Here is an 18571-nt window from a genome sequence, read left to right on the forward strand (position 1 = left end):
GACCAGAAGACTCCATGGTCTTCATGTCTCAAGGACCCTGAATATTCAGGCTGCAAGTAGGGCACAGACCCTGCTGTGGCCAATTTCAACTACAGGCCTCGCCGACACCTCCATGCACAGACTGAATTCACACCAACACTTCACTGCAGTTTCTCATAACAGTCCTAATTTTAACAGAATGGCATATTTATGTTTACACTGAATGTTGCATACTTGTTTATGCCGTTCGATTGTGCATGCTGTCTCAATGTCTTGATATCTAACATGGGAGAAAGTACAACAATAGAAAGATGGGGCAGAGTGAAACATCAATTTGATAAGCCAAGCCAAAGGCCATAAAAGAGACAGTACCTACCTATCCCATGTGTGGGGGACCAAGGACACACATTGAGGTCAGGGTTACAGAGCTTGATGGCCACAGAGGCAACATGGAAGATAAGCAAGTTGGAAACAAGCAAGGATGGTGACAGAGAAGTCTAAAGGGATTCCAAGAGAGTCTAAAGGCTGTCAGATTTTTGTGCTTCTCCTTTAAAATATGGTAGGCCCAAAAATCAGGGTTTAAGTTCATGGTCTTGAGGTCCAGGAGCTCAACAGAAATTTCATCCCTTCTATCATCTTTAACAAATTCTGAGTTCAAATGGCCCTTTCAGGTGTTGTTAAGAGGATCCAAAGTGGCTGGGCCTATGCAGCATTTGTTCTTGAAATACTGATGTCTCCAGAAGATGGGAAAACCAAGAAGGCAGCCTCCTCCCACTCCTGATGGCCCTGAGCTGAGGAAGTGGCACCTGTGAGCTCCTCCAAGGAGGAAGTTGTTCTCTGACGAAGCAGTCATTCCTTTGCATACAGGTGTTTCACCAGCCCCTAGACAGACAAGCACAATATACAAGAAAAGATAGGCAGGACAGAGGCTGGAATATTAGCTGCTGGCTGGACTAGCAGGTGAATCAGGCTGCAGACCCGGGCTTGGGATTAAGAGAAAAAGAAGAAGACTTTTGGAGACTGTATCTGCACTGTTTCCACTATTATTTAATACTGGTGGTTTTAGCCAATGCAATCACAGAGGAGAAAACAGAGGCATAAGAACTGGGAAAGGAGGGCGCCTGGGTGGCTCAGTTGGTTAAGCAACTGCCTTCGGCTCAGGTCATGATCCTGGAGTCCCTGGATCGAGTCCCGCATCTGGCTTCCTGCTTGGCAGGGAGTCTGCTTCTCCCTCTGACCCTCCCCCCTCTCATGTGCTCTCTCTCATTCTCTCTCTCTTAAATAAATAAAATCTTTAAAAAAAAAAAAAAGAACTGGGAAAGGAGATCTACAATTTGGCAGATGACATAATATTATGAAAACTCAAGGAAATCCAGAAGAACACACATACAATTAAAGCATTCGGTATGGCTGTCACGATAACATTAACATACAAAAATAATCCATAAGCAATCAATGACCAAGTAGGAGACATAATGGGAAACTCCATTCATAAAAGCAACAAAAACATAAAAATATTTAGGAATAAACTTAACAAGAAATGTGAAAAACCCATAAGGTAAAAGCCAAAAACTCTCTTCAGACACATAAACACAGACTTGCAAAAAAATTTACCTTTCCAGGAAGGACTGCTTAACATCATAAAGAAGTCAATCGTCTTGAGCCTCATACATGAACGTAATGCAACCCCAGCAAAAATAAAAAGGTGTTTGTTCCATGGGTAGATTCTGGAGTTGGTTCTGAAGTTCATATGGAAACACAAATGTGCAAGAATAGCTAGAAGAGAATAGCAAGAACGTGTCCCTGAATAGAAAGCACAATGGGAGTGCGCCAGATAGTGGAGCGAACCATGAAGCACGCACGAGTAAGAGCATGGTACTAACACATGAATATTCACAAATACCATGGAAAATAATATAAAGTCTAGGAATAGTCCAAGTACACATGGAAATTTAGAACACAATAAAGATTGCAAATAAAACTGGGGAAAATAATATTTTCAATAATGATACTGAAATAGATTGCCATTTGGGAAAAAGACAAAATTGCATCCTACACACCACAATAAATATTAAATGGATCAGAGATCCAAATAAAAAATAAAGCCTTACAAGAACTAGAAAAAATATATATATGTACGTATGTAAACATTTTTTAATTTTATGGAAATTATATATATATAATTTTAATTAAATATATATTTTAAAAGGAATATGCGAAGAAAAAGCAGAGACTCTTGAAAACAGTTATCTCCACGCAGTGGGTGGGGACAGGATAGAGTAGACAGGTATGGGAGTGAGACTTCTCTGAATTTGCCTGTTTACATATTTTTTTTAAAAGATTTTATTTATTTATTTGAGAGAAAGAATGAGAGAGAGCACATGAGAGGGGTAAGGGTCAGAGGGAGAAGCAGATTCCCTGCTGAGCAGGGAGCCCGATGCGGGACTCGATCCAGGGACTCCAGGATCATGACCCGAGCCGAAGGCAGTTGCCCAACCAACTGAGCCACCCAGGCACCCTGTTTACATATTTTTTATCTTTGAACCATATACATGTTTTACAAACTCAAGAAAATAGAATTAAAGTAAAAGAAATAAGAAAGGAAACATTAAAATAGTATACACATGGAAACAAACCCTATATCAAATTGATAGCATAACCACACAGAGAAAATAATTAGTTCAATTTGAATATAATACTTGATACACACAGAGGGCTAAATTCTAAGAAGAAAAAGAACTGCAAAGAAATCTTCAAGTTACTAAGCAGGTTTGTAGTTGTAGAGTGCTGTGATTGTGGAAGTATTGTGGGTACTACTAGAGGATAGAGCAAAAGGGTAAAAATATTTATATGGAACAGGGTTTTCACTTTGGAGGAAGCAAAACAAAAATACCCAGTGGGGGAAGCTTAAGTAGAACCTTATGGTATTGAGTTTGTGATTTATTTATTTATTTTATTTTATTTTTTTAAAGATTTTATTCATTTATTTGAGAGAGAATGAGCTAGAGAGAGCATGAGAGGGGGGAGGGTCAGCCCTGCTGAGCAGGGAGCCCGATGCAGGACTCGATCCAGGGACTCCAGGATCGTGACCTGAGCCGAAGGCAGTCGCTTAACCAACTGAGCCACCCAGGCGCCCGAGTTTGTGATTTAAATACACATTTCCTGACTCTGCCCATTGAGAGGGCCTAGAAGCAATGATGTCTCAGAAGCCATGAGCACACATTGTGCCCACATCTTGGCTTCTAAAAGCTATTCCACATAAAAAAAGAAAAAAGAAAAACCAGGGATCTAAAGGGTACATGGGTGATTCCAGGTATGAGCAGGGATAGTACAAGGTGAGCCTGGGATACTGTGCTGTGTGGGGAAAAAAAAAACAAAAAAACCCCCAGAAATCTAAGAAATGCTCAAAAGCTACCAAGAAGTGACTGGTACTGGACAAACTGGGGACAATTTGAACATCACAAAGATCCATGATGGCAATGAATTATATAATATGTTGAAGTCCACAGTAATGATATTCAACAAATAAGAGAGAAAAGGGGGAAGGAAAAGGTCTTTTTATCCAGAAGAATACCAGCTATTAAATGCAGAAGGGATGCTAGAGTTAGAAACTCAGTGTTTTGTAACCCCCCCAATGCAATAACTGGATCAAACATGGATCATGAACAGATATAAAATCATTGGGTGAAGAATCACTGGAGAGTCAGGATGTTCACGTGGTCTCAAAGTATCACCCTTCAGATTACTGACTAATTACAAAGAGGAAAATTTGTCTCCCTGACACAGAGATCTAGCAGTCACTTCTTTATTCAAGTGATCAAAGGCAGGGACACCTGGGTGGCTCAGTCGGTTAAGCATCTGCTTTCGGCTCAGGTCATGATCTCAGGGTCCTGGGATCGAGCCCCGCCTCAGGCTTCTTGCTCAGCGGGGAGCCTGCTTCTTCTCTGCCTGCCGCTCTCCCTGCTTGTGCTCACTCTCTCTTTCTGACAAATAAATAAAATTTTTTTAAAAAGTGATCAAAGGCAGCATCAGATCCACAGTGACAGAGCCTGGCGTCATGCACTTCCTGACACAGTACAGTGTCAGACACGCAGTGTCACCTCCGTGGTGTTCTTGACAAAAGTCTCAATCGGCATCTACTCAGGAGGAAACAATCAGACCAGTCCTGAAGACGGGACATCATACAAAAGTACTTCAAAATTGATAATGACGCAGGGAAAGAAAGCAGAGAAGTTGTCCAACACAAAAAGAGACGAAACAGAGACAAAAATCAAATACCATGGATCTGGGTTTGGAAGACTGAAGTTATAAAGATACTTTTGAAACAATCAGAGAAATTTGAATATGGGCTGTGTAATAAATGACATTCCTGAAATATTGGTCATTTTCTTAGGTGTGGTCATCATATAGTGATTATGCAGGAGACACTTGGTTACATAATTAGGGGTGAAATATCTCTACTAACTTAGGGGTGATATTCCTACTAATTTTTAAGTAGATCAGAAAAAACTGCATGTATACAGAATAAAGCAAATGGAGGGAAATATTAACTTGGGAATCTAGGTGAAAGATGTGTATGTTTTTCTTGCACTGTTCTTTCAACTCTGGTGGATTTAAAGAGTTTTCAAAAAGAAGGAAGGTGAGAGCACGTGGGCAATGCATGAGGCGCAGGCAAGTGGGCCTAGGGAGCATGACCCGTGACCAATCCCGCACGCTCAGACCTCGTCCACTGCGAGACCCGAAAGCAACAGGGGAAACAGACACTTCAGCCAAATCGATAGCTTGAGGACGCAAAGTTTTGGAATTTTTTTTTGTAATCACGTGGACTAAGTTGGAGAGTTCATGGTTTGATTGACCTTTAGGGAAAAATTTGACAAAAGAAGAAAGTTAACTATCCTGTTTCTAAAATCCCATTTTCTCAGCTCTAATCAGGCAAAGGTCCCACGGCTTCATTTTAAATCATCCTGAAGTACCACTAAATTAAGACTTTCTGGAGGGAAAAAAAAAATAAAGAAAGAAGAAGATGTGGACTCCTTGTGTCCCAGCCAAGGCACGAGGAGTCGTGGCTCGTGGTTAGCAATCCCCTCCCATCCTGCATGGTGGCCGCCTGGGGACAGCCACCGCCTTTCTCCCTTTCAGAACCAGTGATCGCTCTCACAACTCACCTTTCGGAGAAACTGAGGTTTGACCTGCAAAACAGGAGAATCGGATGTTCATTAAATCATTCCTACGTGACAAAAAGCACATGCGAAGTTTTGCTCCAGGAGAATGGCTTGCCTGTCCTTAAATTTTCCTTTCGGGTCTAACTTCTTCCTGACTCAGCCTGACTCCATCTAGTGTTACTTTTGGAAACTTGAAGTGTGCCTCCCTTCTCTTCAACAATCCCTGTTTGAGGAGGAGCTCGGGTGTGATCTGTGCCAAGAACAGCTCCCCGCACGTGGTGGGGGGCTAAATGGGGGGGGTGCGGGGGGTGTGGGCAGGAGGGCTCCCACCCAGCCGCCCCCCGCACCCCTGCCCTGCATCTCTCCCTTCCCTCCCTCCAGCCACCTGCGCCCTGCCCGTGTTCCCTTTCTGGGACTTCACTTTCACCATGGTCGTCTGTGAGTGACCTGCGCAGCCACCCCATCCGGATGGACGATGGAAATTGCCTCCTCTGGTTCTGATGTTTCAAAAGAATTCAGAACTTCCAAGCGCACGCAAAATCGGGACATGTTCTGACATGCTTATACATGGGAACATAAATCCGCAGCGACCGTTGCTTCAACAATGCTTTTAAAGTGGTTGGTTGTACTGTATACAGCGCACGCACACACACACACACACACGTGTGTCAGTCACTTGCTACAAACCATCACAGCTTCTCCATCCCCCCCCCACCCCCCAAAACCACATGCACGCGATTGGAAATTAGGATTTGGGAACTCTTCCTTTTTTTTGAATTCCATGACTAAGATAGCCCTGACACAGTGTCTGCAGAGACTTCTGGGGGGCACTGAAGTTTCCAAGGCAAAGTACCCTAACTCCAAGTGCCCTTCCATGTGTGGGGGTGGTTTGGCCAAGGGAGCACGCCCAGCCCATGCCCAGGTGGTGAGGTCACTACGACCACTGATTGGTGACAGAGGGCCACAGCCTGCCGCAAAAGTCTGTAGCCACCCAGCAGAGGTGGGTGTAAAAGTCTGTAGCCACCCAGAGGCCATGCGGTGGGTAGAGTCCACCATCACAGACATCCCCCATCTACGCAGAGCTGACTCCCATCTTGTACTGCCCACCGCAGAGACCAGCTGGACCCCCAAAAGGCAATGCAGGCTCTAGGTCTGGGGTGCATCTATTCATGTCCAGGTCCCCTCTTCCTGCACATCAGGAGTTAATCCTTCTCATCCTACCAGACTCAGTCCATGGCCTCCCATAGCCCCGTCTGCCCAAAGCCCTGTTTGAACCCCTGATGAAGGTCAGGCTGCCTAGATTCTATAGTGGGAGAGCCTGAGTCAGCGCCCAGCCCAGAGCAGTAGGAGTGCTGCCCCTGGGTGTCCTCCTGGCAAGGGGACCCAGCTGCAGCCTCAGTGGAACCCAGCGCCATGCCAATGCCCCAAGGGCTGCCAGGAGACAGAGCTCCCCGGGCGAGAAGGCCCCGCAGGGCTGGGAAAGAGAGGGCCAGCAGGAGCCAGCAACTTGGAATTCGACTTTCCCCTGTAAGTGGTCTCATGGATTTGGTGGCACTTGAGAGCTGTTTAGCATGTTTAGCATGTTTCTTCTATAAAGACGAATGGGACAACTTAGCCAGTGTGGGTGACACATGGTGTTGTGGTCCCCCGCCTGTAAATGCCCCCAATTCCATGACACGTTTCCAAAAGCTCCCTGGGACGGGTCACCCAACCCTCCCCTGCGCGAGAACCCCAGGTACAGAGGAGGTGACATTGCCAGCAAGAGGAGAACTGCGTGGCCACAGAGGGGCCTGGAGAGCACTGTCTCATGGCCCCACTAACCCCAGGCTGGCCGCATGCTCCAGTTTTCCTAGAACTATCCAGGTTTACACCTAGATCCTAACACGGTTATTAGCAATGCCTCTTCACTCTCCCAAAGTCCTGGTTTGGATGATAAGGAAAATGGTCACACTCCTCTCCCCCGCCCAACCCCATCCAAGCCCTTTGTGGGGGGGCCAAACAGTGTGGGCTGGGTGGGGATTGGGGAGGATGGAACAGAGAGAGACAGTGAGAGTCAGAGAAGAAGAGGGGCAATGCTTGCAGGCAGAGCTGATGAAACACTCTTCAGTAAGGGCCCGGAAACCAGAATATCTAAAGGAGGGGAGATCCTCAGGAAAGTGAACTTCTCAAGAAAATCTGTTTCCAGTTCAGCCCGAGGCCATCACCCTGACGACAGCATGCCACACATCCGTCTCTCTCTTCCCTCTCACATCCACCCCTCCTCCCATACACACGCCATAGCATTTACTGAGCGCCAGGCTCTGGGGAAGAACCGGAGGGGAGCCCAGGTCCCCTCTAAAACCCACCACCCCACCCAGCCCAGACCTCTGTCTGCATGCCAGCCCTTCTTGAGCACCCCCTCTACATGGAAGTCTCCAGAAGCCTCAGGTTCACTGTGTTTAAAAAAGGAGTCCCCATCTCAGCCCCCAAGTCCATTGCCCAAACCTGTTCCTGTTCCACCCCTACTTCCCAAGGGCACCACCCCCCTGGGGCCTCTCCACCCCCACAAACTCTGTACTGTTCTGGATTCTTCCGTCTTGGTGGCTGCACCTTGGCTCAGTGCCCACCGCCTCAGTATCGCTCGGATCCTTGCCCAGCAGGGCTTTGCAGCAGGTCTGAAGCCCTCAAAGGGCTTCCCAGCAGGTGTCCCTGTCCCCAGCGCCCCCCCCCCCATGCCACTACAGCGGAAACGCTCTTCCATCCCTCTCCTGCCTAGAATCCATCAGGGATTGAGCAGAAGTTTCAGGATAGGGTGCAGACTCCTTCACTTAGCATGTAAGACCCTGAGTGAAACCACCCCTCTCTCCAACCTTTTCTCTGCAGACCTTCGTGTGAAGCATTGGCTCCTGTCACACGGAACATTTGTTCCCTGGGTGTGCACACTGACACACCTCGGCGTGCCTTCTGCCTGTGTACACTTCTCTTGCTTCCCCCAGGGAAACTTCTTCTCATCCCTCCGTATGCAATCCCAGTGCTGCCTGCACCCCTAGACGTCCTGCTTCCCAGCTGGACCCCTCTGCATCCCCCAGGCACAAGGCAACGCATACTTAGCTGTGTCACAACACCCCCCTGGCCCCAACACCCTGCAACGAGCACCCACGATGTGCCTTTGTCCCCTGCAGATGGAAAGGGAGCCTGTCTTCCCTTATTCCTCAGCACCTAGCCTATGCCTGAACGCCCATTCATTCATTCATTCAACACATATACAAGTACCCGCTCTGTTCCAGGCGTGGTGCTAAATGCCAGAGCCACAAAGATGAAGAGAAAGACCCCACCCTCAAGAACCTTACACTTCAGGGGGAAAACCATCAAAAGAAATAGATGAAGAAATATATCACATAATGTCAGTGAAGGGAAAGTAATATGAAGAAAAATAAAGGTAGGTGAGGGCAAGATAATGATCAGGGGAAGGGGTTTCTATTTTAAACAGGCCATCCAAAATGAAATGGTGGCCTTGAAGCAGAGATACGAAGGAAATGAAGGGCAAAGTTTATAGGTATCTGGGAGAAGAGCATTCCATGTAACAGAAAACAGCAAGTGCAAAGGTCCTGAGGCAGGGCTGTCCTCAGAGGACATATAGTCTCTGTGCAGAAGAGCAGTGTGGCTCATGGCAGCAGGGAAGCCAAGTAACCTGGAGCAGTCCATATGGGCTTCCCAAGTAGGTCATGGCAAGGGCTAGGGACCTCATTCTGAGTTCTGGGGGGAATGTACTGAGGGGTTCTGTGTGGGAGGTGGGGCAGAATGTAACTGAGAGTACGCAGAGGCAAGCTCAAGCCCCCTTTGGCTACTGTACCTTGTGGCCCTGCACTCTCATGACTTCTGCCCACTGAAGCAAAGAAGGGAAAAGGGGGCATGGGGTGCAGTCTAGTCTCCTAGGAAGCATTTTGGAGTGGAGAGAAGAGCTAGGATGACAGGCAAAGAAGCACAATGAATAAAACAGGAGGGAAAATGATACCCCGCACTTACCACGATAGTGACCTTACCTTGGGACTCTCTTCTTTAGTGTGATGGTATCTAAAGAGAGAAAGCAGGGCATTAGGAAGGGGACACTGTGATCAGTGCCACGGCTCACTCAGTGTCAGGCAAACAGGAGCGAGGCAGAGCCAAGCTGACTCGGGCAGCTCCGAAAGGCTCCCTGGGTTGGGGCCGCTGAGGATGGTGGTCTTGGGCTGAGTGCTCTTCATCCTTCTCCTTTGGCTCTGTTGGAGCTTCTCTATCCAGGTCCCATCACTGAGCCCCCCTTAGCTGGGCACTTAACTGAACCTTCCCTGGAGCCTTCCTACCCCCATCACTCCTCATCACCCCCTTCGCTTGCTGCTCCCGGACCCTCTTGGTCTAAAGATCTAGCACATCTCCCACTATGTGATGAAGAGGCTGTTTCTTCTCCCTTCCTAATCATAGGGATACAAAAATAATGGCAAATAAACACCTATGACCAGTTAAACCCCTCGTGCAGTCGAGCATGCTGGCATCCCAGGAAGCCCTGGAGGGCTGTGGTTCCTCCCCCTGGCCCAGACTCCCCCTTTTGCATATCTTCGCGGATAATAATCACATTTTCCAGACACACAGTGAGGCTCCTTCCTCCTCATCCTCTGGAAAATGTCCTGGAAAACTGCATGATGATCCCATTAAGCAGGCTGACAGGACTGGGAATGATTTTTGCAAGTCCCATCTCGAGAGAAAGGGGATGCGAATCAGTGCTGTATTTTGCTATCAAAACTCACAGACTGACTGCTGGGTCTGTGGGTTGAGCTTCCCGGCAGGTGCCACAAGGACACTGAGAACCACGCCAGGGTTCACATCAGCCCAGCCCTGTTTGGACCAAGAGGACACAGCACGGCTCCGAGTAGGACCTGCCCAGTTCATGGAAAAAAAAAACTCAGCAGCACGTCTGCCACCCTCCCAGCCTCATCACCTCCTGGGATCCATTTTATCTGGTCACATTTTTGGATACGGAAATAGACATTTCTGTCCAAAGCCTGCTCACCTCCATTCCCCCACCCTTTCTCCAAGAAATCTGATTCTTAGAAATCGAAAAGTACAGAGAGAGAGAGAAGTGGGGAAGGGGAGAGATGGACAGAGATACAGAGAGGTCACTGTGTTTCTTTTCGACCTAGTCTGTCAGTCTTTCTCTAGCCAAGTTTTGGAGGGGCTCCCGGGGCCTCAGGCTGCCAGGACTGATCCTGGTCTGGGCGGGGCAGATCCGGGCTGGAGGTCGCTGCTCCCTTACCGTTGAAGCCTGGGTTTGTGCTTCTCAAGTCCGAGGAGTCGATATCAAACAAATGTTTCCTGATCATGCAGATCTTCAAGACCAGGAAGACAGCTGATATGGCGACGCCCAGAGCCGTCCCGATGATGGCGTACTTGATATCTGCAGGGCAGGGAGGAATTGACCAATGGGTATCCATCAGGCACCAGCCTGCAAAGGTCTTTCATCTACAGCTCCCTTCACATTCGGGGTGAAGTCCAAAGTCACCCGAAAACTCCACATTCCAATCGGCTGAAGCCCAGGGCCATATCCTCCCCCCGCCCCTCACCCACCCCCCATCCTCTCCTCCTGGAACCCCATCCGGCTCGCTTCAGCCATGGGAGTCATTCCCCAGCAGCTGATGGCTCCCTTCTCCGGCCTCCCCTAGCCCTACCTCACTTGCCTTTGCGTTAATTCATTTATCGAGCACGTGTTAATCGGCTGCCTGCTCTGTGGTGAGCATGGAAGGCAAAGGAAAAGATGTGACTCTGTCTTGAGAGGCCTGCAGTCAGCGGGGGTGGATGGGAACTCGCCCTAACGCGAGGGTAATGGGCTGGCCTGGGCTGGCATGGAAGCCGAGAGCCTTCCCAGAGGAAAAGGGGTGAAGATTCTAGATCACAGTCTGCAGACCACACCGTGCCTGCTGAGGGGAGCCCCTGAGGTGGAGGGGAGCCCCTGAGGTAGAGAGGAGCTGGGACCGTGCAGGTGGAGGGAGGAGGGGGAGGCATGGCAGAGTGCAGGGCTCTGTGGGGGCTGGAGCCGCTCATCCTACAGAGAGCAGACAAGGGCGACCCTGGTGACTCCCGTGCCCTTTGGAGACAGGCTCTCAAGCAGGTCCCTGCCCCTGGGGTAAAACTGTGTTAGCTCCTCGGGCAGATGTGGAAGTGAGTGCTGCCCCTGTTCGGTGAAGACTGGCAGGAAACCTGCCACGCTCCCAGCACACCCCACCCCTGCCCCTCCCGCCCCCTCAGCCCTGCACAAAGAGGAAGCTGGGCAGCCACCTACCAATTTCAGCCTCAGCAGACTTGCCCGTTGCTAACACTGGAGCTCCTCCAACATCTGCAAAGAAAGAAAACCCAGAGTCTGGTTAGAACCAAACTGGTGGCCATGATCAGACCAGGGGTGGAGGGCCAAAGCCCTGTCCCCAACCACTGTGTCCCACAGGTCCGGAAAGGCCTGGCACAGATACCTCTGCTGCTTGGCGTCCAGCCTCAGGAACACAGAGGGGGGCTGCTGGTTGCCATGGAGCGTCCTGGAGCCTGGCAGGGATGTCAGCGCCCTCCTCCCACCCCATGCTGGGAGCACGGTTCCATTGAGCTCCGTTCAGCCGGCTCCTCCACATGGCCTTCCAGACCCACACTCTGACCCCTGCCTGCTTCTTTAGCCCCTTCTGTCATTCCCACGAAGCCTCTCATTCCAGCCAGACCACACTGCTTCTAGTTCCCCACGCAGGCTGGGGGCTCTGCTGCCTCTGGGCCCTTCCCTCTGCCCGGCCCCATCTTCTCGCCTCTCCTCCTTCCCCTCGTCTCGGTTCCCATGTTGCTTCCTCCTGAGCCCCCACGCCTGGCTCAGCTGTGTGCTCCACGGGGGCTGTTCTCAGCCACCGTAAGTGACCACACCGTTTATTTAACGATGTTACGGAGCACTGCTGTGTGCCAGGCACCCTCCGTCCTAAGAGCTTCTCAGCTATGAATCCACTGGCTGCACCTTCTCGCCAGTCGCCCCTCTGTGCTGTCTGTGCCCTGTGGAATGTTCTACCCCAGCACTTGACACAGCATCTGGCACTAAGGAGGAATTAACAGACGTTTGCTGAATGAATGGTGGTGACAGATCACACTGCAGAGATGCCTCATGCTTCCGGCCAGAGCTTGAAAGCTTCCATCAGGAGACGGGGCTCAGGCTGGGGCCACAGTCCCTGCAGACCGGCCCTCAAAGACCCACAGCAGAGTTGTAGGCCTTGCAGGGGAAGGCGTCCAGTAATTGGCCACTTACTTCGAGGCAAAACCAGGTGAGGCACTTGCAGGAATGCACTTAGTACTCACAGCAACATCGCTGGGAGCTAGGTGCGATTATCTCTGTGTGATGAATGAGGAACCAGAGGCACTGAAGACTTGATAATGGGCCCAAAGTCCAAGGGAAGTGGAACGTGGCAGGGCCAGGGTCTGAGCCATGACACTTGCACTGGGAGCCTGTGACGCCCTGCAAACTCGAACCCCAGGGAGCTAACGGAATGATGCCACAAACCACAAGGTCAAGGGCTGGAGGGGCTTGGGCTGGGGTGGGCGGATGATGAGACCCAAGCCTGGTTCTAGGTACAAGCTTCCAGGCAAAGGCAGAAGCAAGAAGTGCCATGACCCCTGCTTCTCAAAGGAAGCAGGTGACTTCATTGGGAGAGGCCGAATCTTCCCCAGCTTAGCTCCAAAAGAAGTTCACCTCCCAATTCCCTACCTATCGGAGCTTGAATGATGGCCGAGGGCCATGTCTGCTGACTACAGACAATGCTGCCTGGGGTGACGTGTTGGGTCGACACTCTACAGAGGACATCTTGCTCTGCATGTGTTTGATGGGGAAGGGATCATCATAATGGACTTTGGGATTTTTCTGGTGGCTTCACTTAGTCGATGGATAAAGCTGGGGAGTTATGCAGCAAAAGCACACAACCTTGTTCTAATCACAAGTCCTCTTAGAAATTCAATGATTTCTGGGGCGCCTTGGTGGCTCAGTTGGTTAGGCGACTGCCTTCGGCTCGGGTCATGATCCTGGATTCCTGGGATCGAGTCCCACGTCGGGCTCCCTGCTGAGCGGGGAGTCTGCTTCTCCCTGACCCTCTGACCCTCTTCCCTCTCGTGCTATCTCTCATTCTCTCTCACTCGAATAAATAAATAAAATCTTAAAAAAAAAAAAAAGAAATTCAATGATTTCTGTCTTTCTATCCACTCACACAGACACCCCCACGTACAATATGACCTTGGTCTTGTGGGTTCTCCCAAGCCCCTGCTAAGCTCCATTGTTTCTTCACATTCTTTACATTAAACCTGCTGCTCCAGCTAGATTGAAAACCACTCCAGGGATGGGACAAAATCTTCTGTTTTGCACATGGTTGGTCTGGGCTGTTATGAGTAGCTGGGCTAGGAGCTGACTTCCAGACTGATGCCCAAAATTCAGAGCTGCATACGCCCTGTGCTCACCCTGGCTCCTTTCCTGACACCAGTCTGGCCCGTCTCTGCCATTACTGGGCAGCAGGCTGGGGACAGGGCAGGGCAGAGCATCAGCAAGTGGGGCCAGGCACACAGATGGACAGTCTCTCCCCTGGCCCCTTCATACACAAACATCTTTCCTGTGTCTTCTGCTGGTGACCATCACTCTCCATGTGATGCACTGTGAGGCATGCAGTGTAAAAACTTTATATGAGCCCGAGATGAAACTTAAATGGAGAAAGAAGAAAGAACACAGGTCAGGAAAAGCGAGATGGAAAATGTCAGAGAGCCAGAGAGAAAGAAACACAAAGAGACTTGGTCACACAGGGATGAATGGAGGCTGGGCCATAGGAGCTCAGACCTCTGGCGGCAGGACTGAGAAGGAAAGAGGAGAAAGAACATTGTCAAAAACCTGCCAGGTCCTGCCCTCCCTGACAGTACCGGGTCCCAGTGCTCAGCAGGCAGCCCAGCCTCCTTCATCTGCCTGGCCCACCAGTGACACTGTCCTCAACCTTAGCTCTTTCTGCACCCCCTGTCAGGGACTCCATGGCTGGGGTTCAGCTCAGCCCTCACTTCTCACCCCAACCCGCACTGAGACACCACTCTCCACGTTCCATTTTGTATTGGCCCCAAGCCCTGAGGTGGCCCCTAGTCCCTGGCCCCAAACAGGCTCTCAGGGCTTCAGGCTCCCCTACCACGTCTGGGGTCAGGGACTGAGTGAGTGCCCTTCCAGCTGCAGGCAGACAAAACGGGGCCGGGCCGTGGACACATCGGTCCCAGTAATTCCTGCTAGCCGGCCAGATGGCCACTCGGCGGCAGCCTTTCCCCTCCTTGGGGAGGGAACTCCCTCCTTGCAGCCTTCCCCCTGCACTCCGCGTCTCTGCCCTGCGCTCTAACAAGGCCCCGGGTGAGGATCCATCATAAGCACACGAGCCCAGCCAACGCTACCCCCGCCTCCTGCCAGGGTCTTGAACGGGAGAAGTCCCTCCTGGGCCACAGACCCCCTTCGAGGCCCCAGGGCTCATTTCCCCTGGTTCTGCAAACTAGCTGGAGGATGGATAGCCCAGCAGCACAGCCAGGAGCACGCTCCTGCATTCAGATCTGTGAGAGCCCCAGGAGCAAGTCGCAGGGCACGTTCTTTGCTGGAATTCTCTGGGTTCTCTTTGCAAACAGGAGGAGGAAGCTTGGCATCCAGAGGACAGACTCTGCAACCCAGGGGAGAGTCCAGGGGGGGCGGGCAGGGGCTGGCTGTACCAAGGCTCGTCTCCCTGGGGGGCAGGGAGGGACTGTGCGGACCGGTTCATCAGGCAGTAGCAGGCGCAGGGCTGGCCAACTCCGACTTGGCCGTCGGCACTCCTCAGGCTGAACCAGGCACGGGGGACAGGAGCAGAGACCTCAGAGCCCAGCCCTGGCTGCTACCTAGTGCGGAGAGCTGCCTTGAGATGGGTCTCCACCCTCAGTCTCCCTGTGTGCCCAGGAGGTCCCACCAAGGCACACACCTGAGGCTACACCTGCCGAGGGATGGTGCCTTTCCCTCAGGTGCACAAAGGCACTTATGGCTCTGAGTCTAGAGTCCCTGCTTCCTCTTCGTGCCCCCTTTGAACATGCTGCTGCCCAAGGACGCTATTCCACCCCTCCCTGCCGAAATAGCCAGTCTCCAGCCCTCCTCTCTGCAGCCCCTCCCACCCCAGTCATGTAGAACACCGCCTGCTTCTGCGAGTGATTTCCAAACAGAAAGGAGCCTCCTGCAAGAGTAAGTGGTCCTGAAGCCTTGAGGCTTGCTGGGTCCCCTCGCCTGAGACACGAGAGGGCAGCCTTCAGGGGAAGGCAGCGATAGGGCTGCTCTCTGAGACGGAGCTGAGGGTGCAGCGTGGCCTTGCACCATCTCAGTTGGATTCTAACCCACCGAGAGCTCCTCCCTGACGTCCAGACCTCCTGTGCTGTCCATGACACCTGTTGGGCCCACCCTCAATGGGGGCTGGAACTCTTCACCACCCTTATTTGGGCGGAATCCGGCTATGCGGTTCCAATTGTGGGGTAGTGGGTGTGCAAGCACTCAGATGTCGTTCTATAAGTGTCTGAACCAAAAATAAGGAGAAGCCGCCCTAAGTGTTTGTCACCTGATGCCTAGTCCTTTTCATCTTGGAACCTAAATATTGCAGAATGGCTCCTAACTTTAGATCTCATGGATTCTAATGTTCCCAGCCAGAGAAAGGGGCTTTAAGTGTCTAGACAGGCATCCGTCCTCTCCCAACGCTGTCAGGAAGTGCCTGCCGTATGCTCCGGATAGGGCATCCAAGAGCAACCCAAGACCCCCAGCCCGGGTAAAGGAGCTCATGCAGTGACAAGGGAGACAGAAAAATCAGTGTCATGGGCAATGTCCAGCACCTTCCTGCAAACCTCCATCTCCACCAGGTAGAGGAAGTCTGAATGGGGACATGTAGGGTGGACGCTCGCTGTGTGGCCTGCACGCCTCCCCTGGCCCCTTGGCTGCCAGCAGTCCCTTGGCTTTCCTTTGGGGAACCACTTCCATAGGATTCCCCCAGGGCTGGCTCCAGGACGAAGACATGAATACCTGATTAATTAACATATTCCAGCTTCCTGTCGGCAGTGATTGGTTGAGGGGTGGGGCAGAGGACCCAATTCAGGCCAGTAAGACTCAACTCAGGGACTTTGAGGGAAATTTGGAGAAACAGGAGTGTCTTCTGGAGTTGGTAACAGTGGGGCTGAGGGAGGCCCACTGGATGGAGAGAACCTGCTGGGACCGAAGCCCGCACAGAAGAGGGTCAAGCCGAGACCAAGTCTTAAAGATAGATTTTGAGTGCCTGAATCCAGCTGTGCCTGAAACACCTCTTCTTGACTTACCAGTCACCTTAGTAAGGAAACACCTTCTTTAGCTTAATCTGATCTGAGCTAAGTCACTGTCATCCGCAATCAGAGGAGTCCTGATGACTTGGGTGGCAGGTCCTTCATAAAGCATCACTGGAAATCAGGTTGGCGAGGCGGGGAGGGAAGCAGAGAATGCTGGCTGGAGACAAGCTGCTCACAATACAGCCTCTGATAAATCCAGCTAGGATCCACAGGCTAAGCCACCATTGCCCCTCTCCCTGGCACAGGCTGCTGTCTTTGATGCAACGCCTTCCTTGTTCCCGTGGAAAGTTCTTACTTTCTTATCCTTCAAGACCTAGCACAAAGCCACCTCCCCTGGAAGTCCCCTTTTTGTGGGTTTGTTCAGGATCACCCCTGCCACCTTGTCGCTCCTCTGCCCCCACTTCGTGTACGCCGTCCAGCAGGCCGTTCTACAGCGCAAAGGACATGCTTCAGGATAAGCAGCTTCTCTCCAGGACCAGGATGAGAGGTGAGATTCCTTGGAACTCAGTTTCTCTTCCTGTGAGATGCAGAGAGAAGCTGGAAGGGGAGAACCTTGAACTAACTGGGAAGTGACCCCCAAACCACTGAACATGAGACCAGAAGTGACTTCAAGTGGTAAGACTGAGTATCCAGTAGTGAGTGATACTGCAGGCTCGGGAGGGAGGTGAAGTTCAGCCAAGGAGAAGCGAGGGACCATTGCTGCTGTAACTCTGAGATGGGAAACTCTCGTGGCACGCCCACGGAACACATGTGGCACACACGTGGCTGCCATTGCCGTGGATGCCTCTGTCTCTGTGGCCTGAGGTCCCGGATCAAGTACAGCACAGCGAGCATCCTGCCTCAGTCCTCTCCTGGGCTGGCCTGGGTGACGGAGCGCTCCGGCTCCCAGCCGCTGCTGGGGGTGCGCTGGGGTCTGACACAGCTGTGACTTGCAGAAACCTCAGGCTCCCCGTCCCCAAGCCCGGGAAGCTCCCGAAACTGCTCTTGCTCCATCTCATCTTCCGGTCTCGCTGGCCGAACTGCAGCGGCCAGCTCGGAGTGAACAGACCTTGCTGCTCCTCTCCCGGGGCCGGGGTGTTCCCCGCTTCCCGGCAGAGCTCCTAGACCTGGAGCAGAGCCCGCACCTGCCGGAGCCATGCACGGTCCAGAGATAGAAAGTGAAAGGAAAACTGAGGACAAAAGACAGCAGAGCAAAGACGGCTCCGAGGGGCCTTGGTCCACGGCCAGAGGACACGAGGAGTCAGACCACCAGCTCCGCAAACGCAGCTCAGCACCCCCAGCCCGGCCAGCTGTGCGCCCTGATGCCCGCCTGAACCTGCCCACTGAGAGGGAATTCCTTGCACAGGGTCCCTGTCACACATGGAAGTACGCAGCCGTCAGCCATCTGGGAGGACAGAGGGGGGCCTCCCCCAGCCTGGGGGAGTCAGAGAAGGGCCCCTGGAGTAAGCATTATTTAAATTAAAAACAAAAAGACAAGTAGGACCTAGTGAAGATGGGGAGGCGGGTAATGGGGCCAGGCAGGGCAGGTGTCCAGGCAGAGGAAAAGGCACCAGCAAAGGCTAAGAGGCCGGAGGGGGAACAAGGGCTTGGGAGTAAAAAAGGCAGCTCAGCGAGTCAGAGCAGTGAGGGGGCACCGGTAAACTGAGGCTCTCGGGGCTTTCCAGAAGATGAGGACGGGACCGCTAGCCAGGACACAGCTGCCCTGAGCAGGAACCAGAGTCCGGAGGCCACCAGGAGGAAAGAGAGGCCGACCCGAGGCTCCCAAACGCAGGGGAGAATGCCTCCAGCTTCCAGAAATAACATCATAATTAAGAGGAAAATAATCCTGGTGGGTGACCAGACAGTACCAAAACTTGTGCCCACTTTGTTTTTCCTGCGCAGTCTTTGCTAATTAATTCTTAAAGATTCACACACGGGGATTAAAACACTCAGCTACAGAAGCCAAACTGATCAATACCTTTCCAGGCTAATGGAGGGGCTGAAGGCAGGGAGCCGGCTTCGGCCCAAGGTAGAACCAAGGGCACTCCAGGGATGGGGAGCAGTCCCAAAGGGGCAGGGCCCCCCAAGGCGTCCCA

The 18571-nt window shown here is 51.7% G+C and overlaps 1 protein-coding gene across 1 annotated transcript in view; it reads right to left on the bottom strand.

Annotated features, from left to right (window-relative positions):
* Positions 1-1301: 1301 nt before the first annotated feature.
* TMEM273 (transmembrane protein 273) overlaps positions 1302-18571 on the bottom strand; it is a 28965-nt gene continuing 11695 nt past the window's right edge. Inside the window, exons 2-6 of the mRNA XM_035023770.1 lie at positions 11434-11487; positions 10411-10551; positions 9164-9194; positions 5145-5168; positions 1302-1755 (exon numbers count right to left, since the gene is read on the bottom strand). Coding sequence (XP_034879661.1) covers positions 1629-1755; positions 5145-5168; positions 9164-9194; positions 10411-10551; positions 11434-11487 — 377 coding nt within the window. The 3' untranslated portion in view covers positions 1302-1628. The remainder of the gene's footprint in view (positions 1756-5144; positions 5169-9163; positions 9195-10410; positions 10552-11433; positions 11488-18571) is intronic.

The sequence above is a fragment of the Mirounga leonina genome, unplaced genomic scaffold (genome assembly GCF_011800145.1).
Source record: "Mirounga leonina isolate KUSES-001 unplaced genomic scaffold, KU_Mleo_1.0 Mir_114, whole genome shotgun sequence".
Classification (NCBI taxonomy): Eukaryota; Metazoa; Chordata; class Mammalia; order Carnivora; family Phocidae; genus Mirounga; species Mirounga leonina.